Source organism: Microtus pennsylvanicus, chromosome 20, assembly GCF_037038515.1.
Source record: "Microtus pennsylvanicus isolate mMicPen1 chromosome 20, mMicPen1.hap1, whole genome shotgun sequence".
Taxonomy (NCBI): Eukaryota; Metazoa; Chordata; class Mammalia; order Rodentia; family Cricetidae; genus Microtus; species Microtus pennsylvanicus.
Genome location: NC_134598.1, coordinates 34,803,251 through 34,824,692, shown reverse-complemented (window position 1 = coordinate 34,824,692; position 21,442 = coordinate 34,803,251). Strand labels below are relative to the sequence as shown.

General features: G+C 46.1%; 1 protein-coding gene across 1 annotated transcript in view; it reads right to left on the bottom strand.

The window, feature by feature from the left end:
- Window positions 1–14,155, bottom strand: part of Dram1 (DNA damage regulated autophagy modulator 1) — a 35,585-nt gene extending 21,430 nt beyond the window's left edge. The window contains exons 1-2 of the mRNA XM_075954234.1: window positions 13,685–14,155; window positions 778–845 (exon numbers count right to left, since the gene is read on the bottom strand). Of these exons, the coding sequence (XP_075810349.1) occupies window positions 778–845; window positions 13,685–13,815 (199 nt within the window). The 5' untranslated portion in view covers window positions 13,816–14,155. The remainder of the gene's footprint in view (window positions 1–777; window positions 846–13,684) is intronic.
- Window positions 14,156–21,442: the final 7,287 nt, after the last annotated feature.

The following is a 21,442-nucleotide window of genomic DNA, read 5'->3' as shown; positions in this document are numbered from 1 at the left end:
CAAAACAAAACAAACAAACAAAAAGACGTGGCCTTACACAGTGGATTCCTCACGTGCCTTGGTTACAAATGAGGCTTTTTTGTTGTTGGTGGTGATAGTGGCTTTTTTGTTGTCGTTTGATGGGGCTAGGCATAGAGACAGGGTTTCCCCGTGTCGAGACAGCCCTGGCTATCCTGGAACTCACTCTGTAGACCAGGCTGGCCTGGAACTCAGAGATCTGCTTGCCTCTACCTCCCAAACGCTGGGGTATAAACAAGTTTTTTAAAACTAAATTTCCTGAAAATCCCATTCAGGCCCAGAGAGGTGACTAGGCAGTTAAGCAATCTTTGTTGCTCTATCACGAGGACCGGCATTCAGATCCAAACACCCACATCGAGTGACTCATGAATGCTTCTAACTGTAAGGGATCTGACTTCCTCTTTCTAGCCCCTGAGGACACTGACACATGCATGTCTGTGTACACACACAAACAGTGAAAATTAATCTCCAACGTGTGCATGCTTATGCATGCACACACAAATAATAATATATCTTAGATAAAATAAAATTTTAGAAGTTTGGGGTTTAAAACCACCTCTTACAAACCCTGTCCTAGATTACCAGATAAGGCATAGTTCTATAATAAGGCTATATATAATTCCGATTTTTTTACATACTTTAGTCTCTCAAAATTCTAGTTATACAGGTTGTGCTCTTTTGCAAAGTATACAAACTAAAGATAACATTTTATTTCACATGAGACTGTAGATATCTCATTTATAATAATCGTGCACTTACCAAGAAATGCGGAGAAGTTTATCATAAACCCAAAGATACCGCTCTCTGGTGGCGTGGTTCCCGTGTCACTGAGAAGGAAAAAAATTAAATATCTAAATTATTTCTAAAGGAACTACAATTTCAACCCCTGGACAGATAATTGGTCTGTTTTATATTGGTCTTCCTAGGTGTTCACTGAATTCCGGAGGTATCACTTGAAGTTGTTCTAAGGTATTTTTGTTTGGGCTCTAAAGAAACCTAAAATTGGTTTTCCGCAAAAAAAAAAAAAAAAAAAAAAAAAAAAAAAAAAAAAAAAAAGATGACATTTAGGGCTAGGGAGATGGATCTGTCAATAAAGTGCTTTTGGCAGGAGCGTGAGGCCTTGAGTTTAATCCCCAGCGTCCACGTGATACGTCTGGGTGTGGTACCTCAATTTGTATTCCCAAAGGACCCACTGGCTGCCCAGACAGCCCAGATGAATCGGTGAGCAGTCTTGTCTTGAGAGGGAGAGCAATTGAGTGTGTGAGTTTGGCCTCCAGAAGTATGTGCACACACACACACACACACACAAGCTGCATCTGCACATTCACATGTCCACACGCATACATGAAGACATACGTGGCCCTCAAAGGGAGTGGCACTAGGTGTAGGGCTTGTTGGAGTGGTGTGGTCTTTTTGGAGGAAGTGTATTACTGGGGAAGTGGGCTTTGAGGTCTCATATATGCTCAAGCCACGCCCATTGAGATGATCACTTCCTGTTGGTTGGAAGCCAAGATGTAGGACACACAGCTACCTCTCCAGCACCACGATGAACTGAACCTCTGAACTGTAAATGAGCCAACACAATTAACTGTGTTTCTTTATAAGAACTGTCCCGGTCTTGGTGTTTCTTCACAGCAATAGAAACCCTAAGACACACAGATAAAAGCTAGAAGGTGTTTAAAATAAACAGCAAGACTGTCTCTCAAACAACCCCACCTCGTAAACTCAATACGAAGAATTGAGTGAGACTGTTTTGGAAACAAAAATAACTGAAAAATATGCTTGAAAAATTCCATGGTTGAGGGCTGGAGAGATGGCTCAGAGGTTAAGAGCATTGCCTGCTCTTCCAAAGGTCCTGAGTTCAATTTCCAGCAACCACATGGTGGCTCACAACCATTTTAATGAGGTCTGGTGCCCTCTTCTGGCCTGCAGGCATACACACAGAGAGAATATTGTATACATAATAAATAAATAAATATTTTTTAAAAAAGAAAAAAATCCGTGGTTGAGATATTAAGGGCACACAAATGCATGCGTTATAATGACTAGATTTATGCACAATGACAAAGAATTGGACCATACTATCCATCACTGCTGAGCACTCTATGGAAGCCCACAGGAAGGGACTCTCTTTCACAGCTGTCCTGGGCTACAAGCAGCCCGTAGGCCATGGGTCGACTATGCCTGTTAGAGTCTTTTATTATTATTTTTTTAATTCATTTTTCTTTTTTTGTTTTGTTTGTTTGTTTTTTAATATTTATTTATTTTATTATGTATACAATATTCTGTCTGCATGTATGCCTGTAGTCCAGAAGAGGGCACCAGATCTCATTGCAGATGGTTGGGAGCCACCATGTGGTTGCTGGGAATTGAACTCAGGATCTTTGGAAGAGCAGGCAATGCTCTTAACCGCTGAGCTATCTCTCCAGCCCCTGGCTGTTAGAGTCTTAGACGTATGCTCATTTGGTCAATTGTCGTAACAAAATGAGGTTCCTAGTAATAAAAGAAAGTCTTGCTGGGTGGTGATGGTGCTCGCCTTAATCCCAGCACTCAAAGGACAGAGGCAGGTGGATCTCTGTGAGTTTGAGGCCAGCCTGGTCTGCAGAGTTAGTTCCAGGCCAGCTAGGGCTATTACACAGAGAAACCCTGTCTCGGGAGGGGAAAAAAGAAAGCCTTAGGTGCAGTCTATCAGTTACTTAGGTGACTCAGAAAGCCGTTGTCAAAGAGCGAGCACACACAGGCACCCAGTTCCATCAGAGAAGCGTTGGGCATGTTCTATTTTCTTTTCATTGGCGCCACCTTAAAACCGCCAGGCTTCTCACAAGCACCTTTTCCAACTTAAAAATGATGACGGAGGTGCTCCCAACATGCAACGGTTTGCACGGGCTCAGGACACTTCCTCTTCCCAAACCAGCTTTGAAACGTATATGCTGGAAACCGATCACGTTGGACAGACACACTTCCAAGCAGGCGGACAATTCTACTAGAAGCCCGTGCGTGCAGAAAGCAGGTAAAGGCTGACACTTAACTCTTCAAGAGGGTGCAACGAGGCTAAGAGCGGCTGGGAACAAACACCCGGACTCCCAGGTGTTTCCATTTGGTGTCAGAGCCTGATTAGGGCCGAACATCCCCACTTCCCCAGCTTCCTACACTCAAGGAGGACTGGAGAGGACTACGCCTGTGCAGGCGGCCCTGTTGGGGCGCCCAGGGCTGAGCGGACCAGGGGGGAAGGGACAAGAGCCAGGAACACAATAGTGGCAGAGACAGCCTGAGCCCGCGGGCGCCACATCTGCAGATGATTAAGTCTGATAAGGACATCAGGCTTTCCTGTCTCCGCCTCAGGGTGTAAAAAAAAAAATAATCAAAACCAGTGAGGCGCCTCACAGTGCTTGGCATTTATTTGCCACCTTGGGCGTGCTAGGGACGGACAGGAGCTTGCATAGAGGTGCAAGTGTTTCGGAAGGGAAGGAACTAGCATAACAGGTCGGTCGCTATCCAAGACAAGTCTGTGGCCTTATGAGGGGTAAAAAACCTTTGAAAGGTCGTGAGAAAACAACTAGATGGGGCACTCGTCTATTGATGGCAGACCAAGACACATGTCACAAGCCTGGATGTAGAGTCCGTAGGGCATCAGACATGGGATCTGGAAGTTCAGACTTTCAGAATTGTATTTTCTTCTTGTTTATCTGTTTCAAACCATAGGGGCACAATGTGGCTCACTGCCGGAGTGTATGGTTCATCTGAGGGAAGGGTTCGGTTAAAATAGGAAAATAAATAAATAATAAGAATGAGTAAATAAATAAAACACATAAGTAAATGGATGAATAAACAAATAAATGGGCAGACAAATTCCTACAGGCAGAACGTAAAGCACCCTGAAAATAACATATTTATTTACATATATGTTTATTGAATGAGTGACTTCTCACTCCCCCAAAAAGACTAGCCAAGAGTTGGTGGACACACACCTATAGTCCTAGGACTTGGAGGTTCAGGCAAACTATGAATTCAAGGCCAGCTTGGGCTACATAGCAAGACTCTGAAAAAAAAAAAGACCTAATTTAAATCACTTATTGAATATTAATTATGCATCTGGTATGGTTTTATGTTTACTGTACTGTTTGTAATTGCGCCTTCAGGAGCCTCGTTGAACGTTTATGGGGAGTGTCTTTGATAAATTCCATTTTATTCAGGGAGAAATTGGGTATGTGAGAGGCTTCACGGCTTGTTCAAGTTACAGAGGGATCTGTACCTAACGTCCAGCAACTTGATTCCCTGGCAGTCAAAGCAAGCCGTCAGAATGACTTGGGGGGGGGGGCTGGAGAGATGGCTCAGTGGTTAAGAGCATTGCCTGCTCTTCCAAAGGTCCTGAGTTCAATTCCCAGCAACCACATGGTGGCTCACAACCATCTGTAATGAGGTCTGGTGCCCTCTTCTGGCCTGGAGACATACATGCAAACAGAATATTGTATACATAATAAATAAATATTAAAAAAAAAGAATGACTGGGGGGGGACCACTGATGTGTTGACAAATGTTTATTAGACAGCCCTGGAAGATGCTTGGTTGGCTAGCATTTGCCAAGTCCTTACAAGGGAAACAAAGATTACCAAAATCCAAGACACTGAGCCTGGAGTTGGGAAGAGAAGTATACAGATGGCTCTCAGGAGACATGGCTGCTGGCCCCAGCACGTCATAGGAAAGATCCCCTTGGAAATGAGAAGGGACCACTATGCCTTTGCTGTAGACCAGGAAGGGATTAAGTAGGTGAGAACTCTAGGCTCCTCAAACAACAGAATTTAACTGTAAAGTCTCTTTGACAAGCCGGATTCTGGATGCACAATAACTATCATCAGTGCGTTACTTCACACCCAGGAGGCTCATAGTCGGCTACTTTTTGCCACCATAAGCAGCTGTCAACATAACAGCTATTTAAAAATAGTATTATCATTTATTCACTGATCAATAAAACATACTGTAAACCATCCGAATTCATCAACAAGAAGTAGGTGTGGTTGCTCTCTCTGTATTCCCGGACTATGAGAAGATGAGGCAAGAGGATCACCTCAAGTTCAAGGCCAACCTAGGCTCATATTGTGAAACTCTGTGGAAAAAAAAAATCAGAAAACCAAACCATTTGAGTCACAATTTCCTACATCTATCAGATAAGAATAGTCAGATTTGGGGTTTCTACTCACAGATAAAACAGTACCTAATTGCATGAGCCAATTTTTTTCTCAAGAACATTTCATGAAAAGCTTCTAAGTAGCAAATAAAATCTGGCCATATCTACAAACTTTTGGAATAGTATTATTGGGAAGCAGGGGGTGGGCAAGAAGACAATGGAAGATGATCTTCTATGTGGAAGGGGTAAGGGACATGCAAGATGAAGACAGAGGAATGGGGGATGGAGATGCCTTATAAGAAAGAGATAAACAGCTGGGAGGTGGAGTACACCTTTAAGCCCAGCACTCAGGAGGCAGAGGCAGGAGGATCTCTGTGTAGCCTGGTCTACAGAGTGAGTTCCAGTACAGACTCCCAAGCTACAAAGAGAAACCTTGTCTCAGAAAAGATAAACAAAAACAAAACACAGTAGTATACATATTCCATAACTAAACTTGTCATTTTGTATGCTAACTTAAAATTTAATAAATAATAATAGTAATTAATAAATAATAGCATTGTTTGTACATTATCATTAGTAAAAGAAAAGGGTTCTTATTAGAAATGAAAAATGTCTTTATGCTGGGTTTGGTGGTAAAGATTTGAATCCCAGAACTCAGGAGGCAGAGGCAAGCAGAGCTCTGTGAGTTCAAGGCCAGCCTAGTCCATATATTGAGTTCCAGGCCACCCAGGGTTACGTAGTGATACCCTGTTTAAAAAGAAAAGAAGAGGAGAGGAGAGGAATCTTCATAAGTCTGTCAAGTCTCTGATATTACATATTACACGATAAGTAAACATTGAGCAATCCCTTCCACCAGATGTGGAAATGCAATAAATGTATTAACAGCAAGGGGCAGCCAAGAGGCTTTGTGGGTGAGCCTTGTTTAAATTTTCTTTGTAAGAGCAAACTAAATGATACCATCACACAAGCTCAGAGGTCGAGCAGTTGACCATCCATATCTGTATCTTTATCTATATCTATTGAACCCATGGATTCAACCCAGCAAGAATCCAAAACACATTTCAAATTGCACATGTGCTATATATATATGCGCTTGTCATTATCCCCTAAACAATACTGCTCAACAGCGATCTTCATAGTATTTACTTTGTATTAGATGTCCTAAGTAATCCAGAGATGGCCACGTATGCAGGAGGCCGTGCAGGTTTATATGCAACCATATGCTGTTCTCCATAAGGAATTTGAGCAGCCATCGACTTTAGCGTCCTCAGGAATTTTGTATTCCCGGGGTGTCCAGGAACCAGCCCATCACAGACACTAAGGGATGTATTTCATTGATAGAGGTATACCTGGGTGCTTGGTTCAAGAAACTGGAGAAAGCAAGGGGTCAAACCAGTCGCTTTCCAATCTAGCTGAACTTAATCCATCCTGCTCCCAGTATATGACTTCCCAGCATGCTTGTCCCTGCCCCAGTCCCACACCCCACCTCACTGGTCTCCTCCTTAAGGAGGAATTTACAGCAACAATCGGGAATAGCTTTTCTACCCGTGGCTTAGAGGTTGTTGAAGCCATCAGAAAGGCAGTGATTTCAAAGCGAGCTGTACCTGGCAAACCAACTGTGACCACATTTCCTGTGTTTACATTTATATAAATTAAGCCAAGTTTGAAGAATTCCAAGGGATTTGAGGAATATACTCCAAACTAAATTTATGCTCAGGCAGTGAACAATCACTTAAAGTTCAAACAATACAACGAACACAGGCTTGATGGTGCGTGACGTCCCCACGCGTGGACAAACAATGTTCTTTATCACTCAATGCACGCGATTCCCACTCCCAAGGTGATAGTTTAACCCGGGGCTGGAGACGCTGAGCACGAGATGTAACATTATTTGTGTCTTCAGACAGAGGATTATTAGCCTAATGCCAGGCTCAGTGAGAGAGGGAGAGACCCCGTCCTGGAGGGATGAGGTGGGAATGTACCCTCATTGGATGCAGAATGATCAAATGGGGTGAACATGAACCCCAAGATGAAGGTTACCCATCACTCACTCACTTGTATACAAGCCACATACAATAAATAAGTAAATATAAAATTAAAGGCATTGGAGTGGCTAAGTGCGACAGCATGTACCTGTAAATTCCAGCATTTAGGAGCCTAAAGCAGGAGGACCTGGAGGAGTCTGAGGCCAACCAGGGGGATTTAACAAGAATTCTGACTCTGAGTTGGTTAATGGTAGTATCTGTCTTTAATCCCAGCACTCAGGGTTTGAGGTCAGCCTGGGGGACTTAAGAAGTCTGTTTCCCTCCAAAAAGGAAAAAAAAAATTGCCTAGTCCAGGATTGGGGCACTGTTAACTTTCAAACCTAAATTCTCAATCTCAATTTGTAGCCGGGCAGTGGTGGCTCTCACCTTTAATCCCAACACTCAGGAGGCAGAGGCAGGCAGATCTCTGTGAGTTTGAGGCCAGACTGGTCTACAAAGAGCTAGTTCCAGGACAGGCTCCAAAGCTACAGGGAAACCCTGTCTCAAAAAACCAAAAATAAGCCGGGCAGTGGTGGCGCTGCCTTTAATCCCAGCCGAGACCAGCCAAGACAGGCTCCAAAAAAAAAAAAAAAAAAAAAAAAAAAAAAAGACGTTATCATATGCTATGCTCCCATGGCAATGCAACTGCGCTCACGGAAAGGCAACGTGGGCCATCACGGCAGAGCTCCTGTGGCCATTAACTTTAGATGTTTGGCCTGGCTTCCCACTCATGTGGCGGTGGCCAAGTTTTTGAAGAGAGTTTTCTTTTTCTTTTCTTTTTCTTTTTTTTTCTTTTTGGTAGTAATACTGTCTTTGGTAGGTTTCCTATTGCTGTGGCGAGACACCACGATCACAGCATCTCATCTCTTATCATTGGGGTGGCTAATTTACAGTTTCAGTGGTTCAGTCCGTTATCACCGTGGCAAAGTACAAGGTACACGGCGATGTGCAGGCAAACTTGCTGCTGGAGCCGAGTGCCGCGCTGCAGGACACAGGAAGTCGACTCAAAGTCACTCTGGACGCAGTCTGAGTGAAAGAGACCTCAAAGCCAGCCCTGCCCCCACAGTTAGCGTTTCCTTCAGCAAGGCCACGCCCCCAAATGGTACCACTCCCTTTGGGGCCGTTTTCTCTCAAACCACAACTACTAGCTACTTCGTTTAGGATCATTCTGTAGCCCTAACTCAACTGCATCTCAATAGGTAGCCTAGGCTGGCCTTGAACTCACCTCCCTTTGCCTCTCAAGTGCTGAGATTATAAGGATGAGCCACCACAGTTTGATGTTTTTTTTTTTTTTAAAGACAGTCTCTTCCTCTGTAGTCCTGACCAGCCTCAGATTCACAGAGCTCCACCTGCCTCTGCCTCCCTAGTGCTGTAATTAAAGGAGTATACCACCATATCCAGGTGTAATTTTCCTCTTGAAATTAAAGTCCTGACCAGACTTTTCATATCCTTTACTATTTAACTGGTTCCCGCTTTGCAGTGTCTTAATTCTACAGCTAGCTGGGGTTTCTGCCGTTGTTTACTGAGCAGAAATTATGGCGGTGAGGAACTGCATAGGTGCTCAAAGACCACATACGCTGTCTCGCCAGACCACACTCCCACAGAAACTAAGGTGGATCCGCTTACAAGAGGCCAGTCCAGGACCCAGGACTGACAGAACTCTAAGAGTGTAGGGTCACGTGGCTGACGCGAGCAGGTGTCAAGGAAGGCTCAAGAGTACCGCCTGGGTGGTTACGGGCGGAAGCCCCTGAAGATAAGAGGATTCTAGAGCACCTGGAGGAGGAAAGAGAAACTCCAAATTAGGTCTGGTTGCTTGCGCTTGGGAGTGTGGGCGTGGCCTAATCCTAGGAGCTAGTTTTCGTTTGTTCTTGGTTTTGATACCCTTGCATAAACTGGTTTATAGCGCACACAAAAATACCGCTTTCTATACTCCAACTTACTGCGTGCAGTGGGTCTGATTCTGTGTTTCTAATTTAACTATGGGATAGAGAGCCTGTTTGTTTAAAATGTTGAAAACAGATAAAGATATGCCAGGAAGATTCTTATAACGTCTTACTGATCTCAGCAGCCCTCTGCCACAAACACTTTTTATTGGTCTATCTGAGGAGCTGGTGATGACCCAGGACCTGGTCCAGGCTGAGCATGTGTTTTTTTGCTTTATTTTGGTTTTTTTGTTGTTGTTGTTGTTTGTGGGATTTTTTTTTTTTGAGACAGGGTCTTAGTCTGTTATTCTGTCCTTCCTGCAGCTTGCTATGTAGACCAGGCTGGTCTTGAACTCACAGAGATTTGACCGCTTCTGCCTCCTGAATGCTGAGGATTAAAAGCGTGCCCCACCACACCTGGCTAAGCCTGTGCTCCCAGCTCTGAGTTTAGCCCCTAGTTCTTTGGTGGCTGCTAAAAGTCTTCTTTACCTCAGGCTGTCCTTGAGACTGTGGCAACCTCCTCAAATCCTGCCCCTGCTGGGTGCTGAGATTAAGTTGCGCTCTGACAAACCCAGTTTCCGAGTAATCTTCGTGCAAGTTGATACAAGCGCATTTGGCTTTCTCCTCTCTTGTTTCTAACTGCAGATAGCAAGTTTTGCTTTTTCTCCAGGTAAGAATGTATCTTGGACATTTAACCATCAGAATGCAGTGATTCAAAGATAAGATACCACACGGAGGCTCTAGCTTGAAGCACTTCATTCTCTGGCTAATCTATTTGTCTAGCAAGCCCTTTGTTATGGCTATTTTAATAGTTTCCAGGCTTACTGAAAATGACAAAGTTTGTCGCAACTCAGTGGGCGAGACCTTGTCACACGCAGAAAATAACTAAATGAGTAACTAGAAACACCGAGCAACCTTCCCGATAGACATGTCTTTCACACAGACAGGCAACCCTGCAGGATACTTTTCCTGAAAAAAAGGGGCACATCACAGGATGTGTCATCCTTCCTGTAAAAATCTTCACTAAAGTCCCTCCATACAATTAAAAATCAAGGGCTGGAAAGAAGACTCAATGGCTAAGAACACTGCCTGCTCTTCCAAAAGACCCAGGATTGGTTCTCAGCACCCACTCGGAGACTGACAACTGTCTGTCACTCCAGTCCTGGGGGATCCAACACTTTCTCTAGCCTCCTGGGGCATCAGGCATGCGCATGGTGCACAGACATACATGTAGGCAAAACACCCATCAATAACAATAATAATAAATTTTAAAATTTAAAATCGATTTACATTCCCAGGAGCAATGTATGAAGGGTCTGTTTCTTTCCCAAACTTCACCAATAGTGCTAGCAAATGGGAAACAGGGGACATTTTCTTTATTTTTTTATTATTTATTTTATTTATGTAGGAATTTCAGTTTCTTTCCACGTCTCAGAACCATCTGAACATTTATGCCACGTAGTAAAGAATAATGGTGCTACTCACTGGGCCTGGTGGTCCACACCCTTTATTCAAGCACTTGAGAGGCGGAGGCAGGAAGGCTAATAAATAGTCCAAGATAATCCTTGGTTTCAGATCAAGTCTGAGGCCAGCCTGGACTACTTAAGGCTTCATTTCAAAAGACAAACCAAACCAAAAAAAGGTCGTCAACAGTGTCACAAAGAGAAGTTATCTGATAAGAAGGAAGCTGACTTTAAAGCCGTCCTGGCAAGTGGTTTCCCTCTTATTTCATAAGTGCGCTAAAAATACCAGACTACCACAATGGCCAAACGGTGCAGGGAGAAACGGCACATCGCCAACCAAACACCCAATTGGCCGGTCTTGTCTTATAGGGATCTGCTATGACCTGGAGTGAACAGGCTGGGGAGGGAAGGGGGGGCATTTTTCTATACATGCGTGTATTTATGTGGAGCTGGGAATCCAGTCCAGGGCCTTGAAGATGTGAGGCCCGCACTGGGCTCCACCCGCTTTCAGAACTCTCCTGGATCTTACAATCCTGATTTGTTAGAAGGCAATGAATACTGGGGTGAAGAAAAGACAGGAATGATGCTTGTGGTTGTCCCCTGGTGCCTTCAAGCAGTTGGACTATAGCCGTGGTTGCCCTGGGAGACCCACGGGCCAGCGATGGCAAGTGAACCACACAATTGAAATGGGTGTGCTAAAACCGTATAGCCTCCCAGATGGGTCAGCGGGTAAAACCGCTTGCTGCCAGGCCTGACAGCCAGAGTCTGATCCCTGGGAACCACACGGCATCAGCCGAAAACTGACTCCAACAAATCGTCCTGTGACGGCTACTTGTACGCCAAGGATCTCATGCGTGCACACACATCCATGTGCACACATAGACCGGTTATAGGAGTCCAAGGGTAGCAGGAGGCAGTTTTAAATCTTCAGCTACTCTTCCAGGTATTATTAGGACAGGTTTTGCTAAGATGATGTTTGAAGAAAGAGTCGAGAATTTTTGTAGATGTCTAGACAGCTGTGGCCGTGACATGCAGAGGTGTGCGTGTATCTACAGTGTGGGAAGAACTGCAGAGACTGCTCGGCAGCTGACTGGCCTTGCATCCCAAGGTTCAGGCTAGAGCAACAACAAAACAGAAGGGAGCCGGACTCAGGAGCAGCCGGTTTTTATGCCAGCTACTTGGGTGACTAGGGTCAGGAGGGTGGAGACGGCAGCATGGGATACAGAGGGGTGCCCAGGTCATGAAGGAAAGGAGAAGGAGACGTGGTTGGATGTGGTCACTCAGGCCTCTAATCTCAGTACTCGGGAAGCTAAGACAGGAGGATTGCCACGAGTATGAAGCTAGTCTGGGCTACGTAGCAAGACCCTGCCTTACAAAAAAATGAAACAAAAAAAGAAAAAAAAACAGAAATCAAGACAGACATAGAAAGGAAAGGCCGTGTGATTAGAGGAGATACAGAGACGTGGAGAGAAGAGAGGAGTAGAGAAGAGGGAAGGGGAAGAGAGAGGAAGATCCGCCGAGATAACTGGTAAATACAGAAGTAGAGGGGTTTTTGTTTGTTTAGAAAAGGTCTCTCTTTGTAGCCCTGGCTGTCCTGGAACTCACTATGTACACACCAGGCTGGCCTCAGAGATCTGCCTGTGGAGGTTTTTGGTTTTTTTTTTTAACATTATTTTTCTTCTTCTTGCTTTTCTTAGTACTGGGGACTAAGGCCAGGGTTTTGTGCATTGCTAGACAAACAGTGCCCACATGCTACATGATGTCTAGCTCTTACCTGCACCACCCCTATGTCAAAGGCGCAGTGTCCCCACGGCTATAAAGGTAGAAGACAGTTACCCAAATCTGCAGGCACACTTGGACAATCTTAGGTTTGTTTTGGCTTGTAGTTCCTAGCCATAGGGGGTCCGCCTTGTGACTCTGTGTCCCGTCCTTAAGGCTTTCCTTCTTAGTTTGTTATCCTCTTCCTTGGAGCGTCTCTGATTTCAGCATCTCGCCTTATTTTGGCTGATTTACCCACTCTGATCTTCTCCCGTTTGAGGGTCACATTAGGGGAACATCAATCATAACTACATCAGACATAAAGATTGCAGCCTTGTCTCTGATAGCCTGGCCAATCACACGTTAGCTAGGAAGGAACTTCAGATCGAGGAAAAACATAGCTAGGATTTCCCCAGAAGGGCCAGCAGCTCATTTATATATACATCAAAGGGAGGGCGTATCTTGATTCAGAAATGAGAGGAAGGAGACGGGTACCTGGGACAGACGTGGGCCACGAGTACCACGCCAAGGTTTTTTTTTTTTCAGGGACACGGGACCCATTATTAAAGTTCCTCCAAAGGCAAAGCTACCACTGTCACTAAACACATAGCCATTAAAGAGGACCAAGCTGTTGTCCCTACTGTGGATAAAGTGGCCCTCGGGAAAGATGAAGACAAAATAGAAAACGTTACGTAGTAACGCAATTGTCACAGGTTTTTTTGACAACTTCAGGCCTCTGACTTTGGAGGCTCCAGGTCCAAGAGAGTCTGAGGCAGGCCCCAGGATCTGACAGTAACTCTGTGTTGCTGTTGGCACAGGGTAACCAGGGCATAAATTCTGTTTCTGACCAGGATGTTAGATTCTGTTTCTGTCTGGTAGCTTTCATACCAGCTCTCTGTGAGTTCAAGGCCAGCCAGGGCTACCTAGTGAGATCAGTCAGGCTCAGAGAGTGGAGGAGGGAGGAGAGGGACCAGGAGTTTTTGGAAAGTGAAGGAGTAAGAGGTACAGCTTGGCACATGCCTGGGTCTACGTATAACAAACCGCGTTGATTCAGAACTATCCTTGCTTCGATGCCACGCATGACGGCTCTTCCCCAGATTTTATCCCATACCCCAGGTACCTTCTGATGGTCCTCGGGATGCGACTGCTCTGTGCAATGTTCCTCATAAAGGCAGAGCCCAGCTCGCGCTCCCTGTCTCTCTATACAGGCCGGGAGAGGTGGGAGGCGGTGTCAGAGACCATCTTTCATTGTCACACCTTGCCCCTACCTCAAGAAGACGCCGCTGTGCCTGGCCTGGACACCTTCCCTCCCTCTCAGCCGCGCCGTCTTATGGACTCGATCCCCTGGTCCCTGACGCCCCACTTGCCCCTCACCTGATGTAGGGGAGAAAGGGACTGACGTGCCCTAAGAGCACCGCGACCACGTAGGAGATGATGAAGGCTGCGGACGACCATGTCACCAGGAAGAAGGGGACAAAGGCCATTCCCCTGAAGAAGCCCAGCATCGCGGTGAGAGGGCGCTGCGCTAGTCGGGCCACGAAGCCGGCTTGCTGCGGGCTGCCTGGAGGAGGTGGCCACGACACACAGACAGCTAACGTGCGGCGGGACGGAGGCTCCGGAACAGCCGGGGCAGGCCCAGCCCCGAAGGGAGGGAAGCGCTCAGGGGCGAGAGGGCGGAGGGCGGACCGGCAGCCGGGTGGGTGGGGCGCGGGCGGTCCAGGTTTGTTGCGAAACCCGTGAAGTCACAAAGCCGCCGCATGGTCCCCGCGGAGCTGGGGCGCGCGGCCACCGCCCCGCCCACGCCGGGTCACGCCGGACCGCTCGGCTTCCTTTCGCTTTTGCTTGGGACCGTGTCGGGTGGGTGCAGCTGGAGACGCGGGACCCCGCGGGGCTGGTCCTCTCTTGCGCAAGTCGGCGGGCTGGGCTGGATTCCCAGCTCCTCCTTCCTCCCCTTGGGGTTTCCCTCGGAGCCTCTCTCCAGCACCCACTGGGCTTCCTTCCAGGGTCTGGCCCCCAATGCCCACCCCATCAGGGCGCGCTATGGCTGCAGGGGTTCAGGCAGAGGGATTCAGTGACGCTGGCTAGGTCACTGGGCATGGCTGTGACACATGGCTGGGTGATTTGCACCCGGAAACCCAAATCGCGTTGTAGCCAGGCTTGATAGTACGGGTCTGTCATCCCTGGCGGTGGCTACTATGGAGGCTAAGGCAGGAGGATCGCAAGTTCAAGGCCTGAGTGGGCAGCTTATTGAGACAGTCAGTCTCTAAAGGGGCGGGGATGTAGCTCAGTTGTAGAGTGTAGACAGGGCTTCATCTCTAAGCATTGTAAAAGACCTCATGGCAAAGACCCTCATTCAGTCAAGTAAGGGAGGATTGGATCCAGCCCTGGCCCAGCCTGGGTTGCCCAGGTTGCTGCCCACAATTCTGTTCCCACCAAAACTACTTGGAGTATTTATTTCCTCGCAATAAGACAAGAAGACTTGATTTACTTGAGATCCACCTCAGACTCCACCAAAACTGACCCAACAGGTGTTCCTGAAGCACAGGCCTGTTCTGTGCAGCTGAGTTACAGTTTGGGGATTCTGAGCCCCACTTTTGGCCACAGACGACCTAATATGGGTTCATCTCAGCCAGATAAACTTGTCGAGTGCCACACTGTGCTAGGGAGCAGCCTATGGGGTTTAAAGAACACCATTAGAACTAAAAGACTGATCTACTGGGCAGCAAAGCTATGTAGGACAGGATTTAAAACATGAAATAAAAAAAAAATCAGAACTGGTGACCCAGAGCTCAGATGAAGGACCAGAGAGGTTTTGAGAGGATAACAGTTTTCAAGACGTCTGGGGACGAACACATGACCTCCTGGTAGCACCGTCCCATAGCTCCAACTCCTAAAGGAAATAGTTAGCCAGACAAAAGCAAGACTACCTTGCCAGGCCAAGAAAATAGCAAAAACCGCACCGGCTGAAAATGCCTGCTTCTTCAAGACGAAGACATTTAAATACCTGTGAGTCAAAGGACAGCTTGGTTTTAGCCAGATGTGGAGCTCACAGCTGCAATCCCAACACTTGGAAGGGTAAGACAGGACAGCCAAGAGTTCAAAGCCAGTCTGAGCTACACAGAGAGTTCTAGGCACACCTGGGCGACAGAGAACCCACCTCTCAGGTAACTATAGGCCAATCGTGAGACATTTAAGAATCTTCGGCCAGAAACTCCCTGTACCTTCTAGAGCAGCAATCCCTGGTCACTCCAGCTTATAGAAACCTGGACCTGGGAGACAGCTCAATGGATAAAGGTGCTTGCAGCCAGGCCTGGTGGCAATAATTGAAGGAAAGAACCCACAGCCTCAAGCTGTGTTCCACACACGCTTTCCCTCCCCCCCCAACTGTCATTCATGGTTCCTCTCCCGCCAACCAGTTCCCAAATAATCACTCAGAGGCTTAATATTAATTGCAAACTGTTTAGCCTATTAGCTCAGGCTTATTATTAACTAGCACTTACAACTTAAATTAACCCATATCTATTATTTTATATTTTACCACAAGACTCGTGGCTTGTTACCTCATATCTTGCTTCCCTGGCTGCTGCTAGCATCTCCCTGGCTCCACCTTCTTTTTCCTTTTATCGTTGCTTAGATTTCCCACCTGGCTTTGGGCCATATCAGTTCTTTTATTAACCAATGGTGATAGGACATACTCACAGCATATAGAGGGGCATCCCACATCAATTCACTGTGCATCTTGCCTGGTTTCCTGGGCTTTGGAAAACAGCTCTCATTCAGTCTTCTCCCCCACCCCACCCCCATCTCCTACCTCTTTTCTACTGTTAGATTTAGATCAAAATGCAGCTCCCCCTTGGTCAGAGGACTAATGGCTCCCAAAGAAGTTTCACCTGGTTATTTATGTTTTGTTGATTGTGAAAGACCCGGATAAATCCAGACCCCTCTAGCAGGAAGAGAAGAGCCAAAAATCTAGCAGGAAGAGAAAAGCCAAAAATCTAGATTAGCTGGTTCAGTGACTCTGTTCCAGGAACTAGCTGATCATAAAGTTAGATTATAATCTTGAGAAACGGGAGTTACCGCCTTGTGATTATCACTAGTATTTTCGAAATTTTCCAATGACGCCCTCCTTACCCCCTTTGGGTTGTGGTTTCTTCACCTAAATACTCCTCCCAGCTACTGTGGGGTTGAACTCCTTTACCGCTGTGTGGGATATGAGTCGGCCCCAGTGCGCTGGTTCCTGTCAATAAACCTCGTGTGATTGCAACAAGGAAGGTCTCTCTCGTGAGTTCTTGGGGGGTCGTGTTATCCGAGAATTGAGTGAGAGTCTCCCCACTCCGGGGGTCTTTCAATTGTATGATTCGCTACAAAATCCAATTTAACAGTTACTATTTTTGTCATTTAAGGGTCTCTCTCTCTCTCTCTCTCTCTCTCTGTGTGTGTGTGTGTGTGTGTGTGTGTGTGTGTGTGTGTGTGTAACCTAGGCTAGCCTCAAACTCATCTTGAAATCCTCCAGCTTCAGCCTCATGGATGCCGAGATTACAGTACGCACCACAACGGGCTTGCTAGCCATTTAAAATATTGAACAGAATAAGTCACCTGACCATAGTGGCAGCGGTGTGTTTTAAGGGATTCATGTGAAGTTTATTACAAGCTGAAAGTGTGCATTCAAGGGCAAATGCAGACTAAAGGGTCACCCCTTTTGTTAGTTACAATGGATACATTTGCATCTGTATCTCTTAAATAAGATTGCTTTGCAGAAAGCCAGCATAATGATCCATTTTTATTGCCAACTTAATAGTATTAGGAAATACCTAGGGCACTGACAGAAGACATCGTGGGTTTATCTATGAAGATATTTCCAAAATGGTTTAACTGAGAATGGAAAAACTGGCCCTAAATATAAGTGGCACCATCCCATGGGCCCAGAACAAATAAAAAGGAATGAGGAAAAACCGAACACACTCACCCATCCTCAGAGCTACAGATCAAGCAGGTCTGTCGCCATGACTTGCCCACTGTGGTAGATGAGGGCCTTCGAACTGTGAGCCAACATAAGCCCTTCCTCTGCTAAGCAGCTTTGTCTTAGGTAATAAGTCATAGCACTAAGGACCAATGTATGAGAAGTGGTCACCAAAGGTTGTTGTTACCAAGAGACAGGAGAAAGAGGCAAGCAAACCCAAGTCGATGTCAAATGCAATTTTTTAAGGCTTGCCAACAAAAGCATGTCTTGGGTTGGAGGGAGAAAGAAGGACCAGTCACCATAGTGTGAGAGGGAAGGGTTGATAAACCGTTAATCAAAAGCCCACAGCCAGTAGTAAGACAACTGGATTTTCTCTTTCTCTCTCCCTCCTCTCTTTACATCCACTTCTTTATATTGCATGTGTATACGTGTGCATGAGAGTATATGCTCATGCCATGGTGCGTGTGTGAAGCAGAGAACAATTTATAAGAGTAGGGTCTCCAGGAATACCACTTTTGGGTATATATCCAAAGGATGCTCAATTGTGGCACAAGGACATGTGCTCAACTATGTTCATAGCAGCTTTGTTTGTTGTGGCCAGAACCTGGAAACAACCTAAATAACCCTCGACCAAAGAATGGATAAGGAAAATGTGGTACATTTATACAATGGAGTACTACACAGCAGAAAAAAATAACGACAGTTTGAATTTTGCAGGAAAATGGATGGAGCTGGAAAACATCATTTTGAGTGAGGTAACCCAGACACAGAAAGACAGTTATCACATGTACTCACCCATAGGTGGTTTTTAAACATAAAGCAAAAAAAACCAGCCTACAAATCACAATCCCAGAGAATTTAGACAACAATGAGGACACTAAGAGAGACTCACATAGATCTCTTTTTTTTTTGTTTTGTTTTGTTTTTCAAGACAGGGTTTCTCTGTGGTTTTGGAGCCTGTCCTGGAACTAGCTCTTGTAGACCAGGCTGGTCTCGAACTCACAGAGATCCGCCTGCCTCTGCCTCCCGAGTGCTGGGATTAAAGGCGTGCGCCACCACCGCCCGGCTCATAGATCTCATCTACATGGGAAGTAGAAAGTAGAAAAAGACAAGCTCTCCTGAGTAAACTGGTAGCAAGGGGACCTTGAGGGAGGATTGACGGGGGAGTGGAGAGGCAGGGAGGGGAGCAGAGAAAAATGTAGAGCTCAATAAATATCAATAAAAAAATAAAAAAAAGAGTAGGGTCTCTCCTACCATGTGGGTATTTGGGTTCTGGCGAATCATACTAGGTCATCAGGCTTGGCAACAACTCCGTTAGCCACTGAGCCATCTCATTGGCCCCCACCCTAGACTTTTTCAGAATCTCTTCTCGTGTCAAATATTAGCTAGGGGACACAGGTCTGCCTCAGAAGGCTTAATTGGCTTTGGTGAAGACTTTGCTCGTCTTGTAGAATTTGGAATATGCTGGTCAGTCATTTGTCATCTGAGAAGAGAGAGGTTCGGTTGAGAAAACGTCCCCTCTAGGCTTGTAGTCTAGTCAGTGGGGTATTTTCTTGATGAGTGGTTGATACAGGAGGGTCTAGCCCACAGGGGATCATGCCACCCCCACATGGTTCTGGGTGGTATAAAAAGAAATTTGAGCAAGCCACGTAGAGAGAGCCGGTACGCAGTGTTCCTTCATGGTCTCCCTTTCAACTCCTGCCTTGAGTTTCCGCCATGACTGCCCCTCCTGGATTAAGCGCTCCCCACTTTGGCTTTGGTCAGCATTTTATCACAACAAGGGAACCCAAATGAAACAGAATGCAAACCAGGGCCACCTGGCAGGCTAGATAGCACTTAGGCCCCCATGGCAGGAGTCATGGCAAGCTGGATTCCTACATAGGTATGTAATTGTACCTAACCGTGTGTGTGTGTGTGTGTGTGTGTGTGTGTGTGTGTGTGTGTGTGTATACAGCGTATGGGGTCACACAGTCCTGAGAACACAGCTGCTGCTTTCCCTTCCCGAAGTTTGCTCCACCACAGATCTTCCCAGGCCTAGCATTACAGACGTGCGATACCACGCCCAACTCTTACTTCTGTATTTAAAATAACACAACACACCTCAACTCTGTTTATTTCAGTTATTTTCCCACAAGAGCTAGTGCCCTGCTAAGAAGGCAAATGAACATCTATCTCAGCGACTCTCCGTAAGCATCCTCACTCACCTGAGAGTGTGGCGTCGTTTTCTTAGCCTCCATTAGTGGGGGTGTGTCAGTCACGTGCTGGCTCTGTTTCCATTGGCGCTGGAAACCTTTGATTTTTAAGTTCTGAGCTATGCTCCCCTTTTATTTTTATTTATTTATTTATTTATTTTTTTGATTTTTCGAGACAGGGTTTCTCTGTAGCTTTTGGTTCCTGTCCTGGAACTAGCTCTTGTAGACCAGGCTGGCCTCGAACTCACAGAGATCCGCCTGCCTCTGCCTCCCGAGTGCTGGGATTAAAGGCGTGCGCCACCACCGCCCGGCTATGCTCCCCTTTTAAAGTCAGTGATTATTTTGTTGTTCTAATTTACCAGTTCCTAATTTCCCTTCTCACTAACAGAACCCTCACTTATTCTGCCCATCTTCAAATGCTCTGGGTTCTTTTGGACTCGATTTTGCCCTATGCATGAATAAGTAGTGTTTCACAATATCTATAAAAAATGCTATTTCAGGAAAGCTGTCTTTTTTTTTTTAATATTTATTTACTTATTTATTTTGTATTCTGTCTGTGTGTATGTCTGCAGGCCAGAAGAGGGCACCAGACCTCATTCCAGATGGTTGTGAGCCACCATGTGGTTGCTGGGAATTGAACTCAGGACCTCTGGAAGAGCAGGCAATGCTCTTAACCACTGAGCCGTCTCTCCAGCCCTTTTTTTTTTTTTTTGGTTTTTCGAGACAGGGTTTCTCTGTAGCTTTGGTGCCTGTCCCGGAACTAGCTCTTTTAAACCAGGCTGGCCTCGAACTCCCAGAGACCCACCTGCCTCTGCCTCCCGAGTGCTGGGATTAAAGGCGTGCGCCACCACCGCCCGGCCAGGAAAGCTGTCTTATAATTCGATGAGACGACTGAGATCCAGTGGCTATGTTGGAATACAAAGTTATAGATTTTAGAGGAAAAAGCTTTGACTGGTGGTTGTGGTTGGGGTGGGTATTTCCAAGTTCTCGGTCTCAGGCAAAAATAGAATAAAAGAAAGGCTCACACAGATTTGCAAAAGAATCAAGATAGTTGTATTTTGAACTAAACAATAGTACGGGTTAAATGGGAATGCACTGACTGGGCGTGGTGACACACGCCTTTGAACCTAGCACTCAGGAGGCCCTAAGCAAGTGGACCTCTTGAGTTCAAGGTCAGCCTGGTCCACTGAGCTAGTTCCTGGCCAGCCAAGGCAACACAGAGAAACACCGTCAAAAAACAAAACAAAACAACAACAGAAGCTCCCCAAGAACAAACAAACAAACAAAAAGGCGTGCAGTGTGAGTGGAGGTACTCAGGCCCCCCTGACACTTTGGGGGGGCCTTTTATGGGATTCAACACAAGAAGGAGGTGGATACCAGGCAGCATAGTTTGGATGCTTTTCTATTCTGAATGATAGTTTATATAATTTATTTTTCTGGCTGAGCACGTCCCTACCCGTCTGATTTTAACCAAACGTACGCCCAACTGTGCATAGACCTTAGCTGGGAAGTGGGAGGCTCTCCCTCCAAGTTTACTAGAGGACACAGGATTTCCTCATTTCTATGTAACCGGAATCAGTTCCAGCCCGTCCACCCCATCTGTCCTTCACGTCTGGATCCACTGGGAACGTACCGAATAGAAACTGGCTAGATTGTCACTAGGGCTGAGGAAGCTGTTGTCTGGGGCTGGGAGTACAGTACTTGTAGCCCGATGAAGGGAAAGGAATTAGGATTACAAGCACATTGTTAAAATGAAGGGGACACTAGGCAAAACCAAACAGGGGCCCCAGCTAAACTCCCTTTCTATGCTTGCCTGCCTCGAAGCCCTCAGCTGCATCAAAGGAGGAAAATGTATCCCTTTCTGACCTCAGAGCACTACTGGGCAGCCTGGATTGTCTTGTTCTAGGTTTCTAATGTAAACAAGAAACTTCTCTTGTTTACTGCAGCCAGAGTCCTGGAACACAGATGGGACATTAGAGA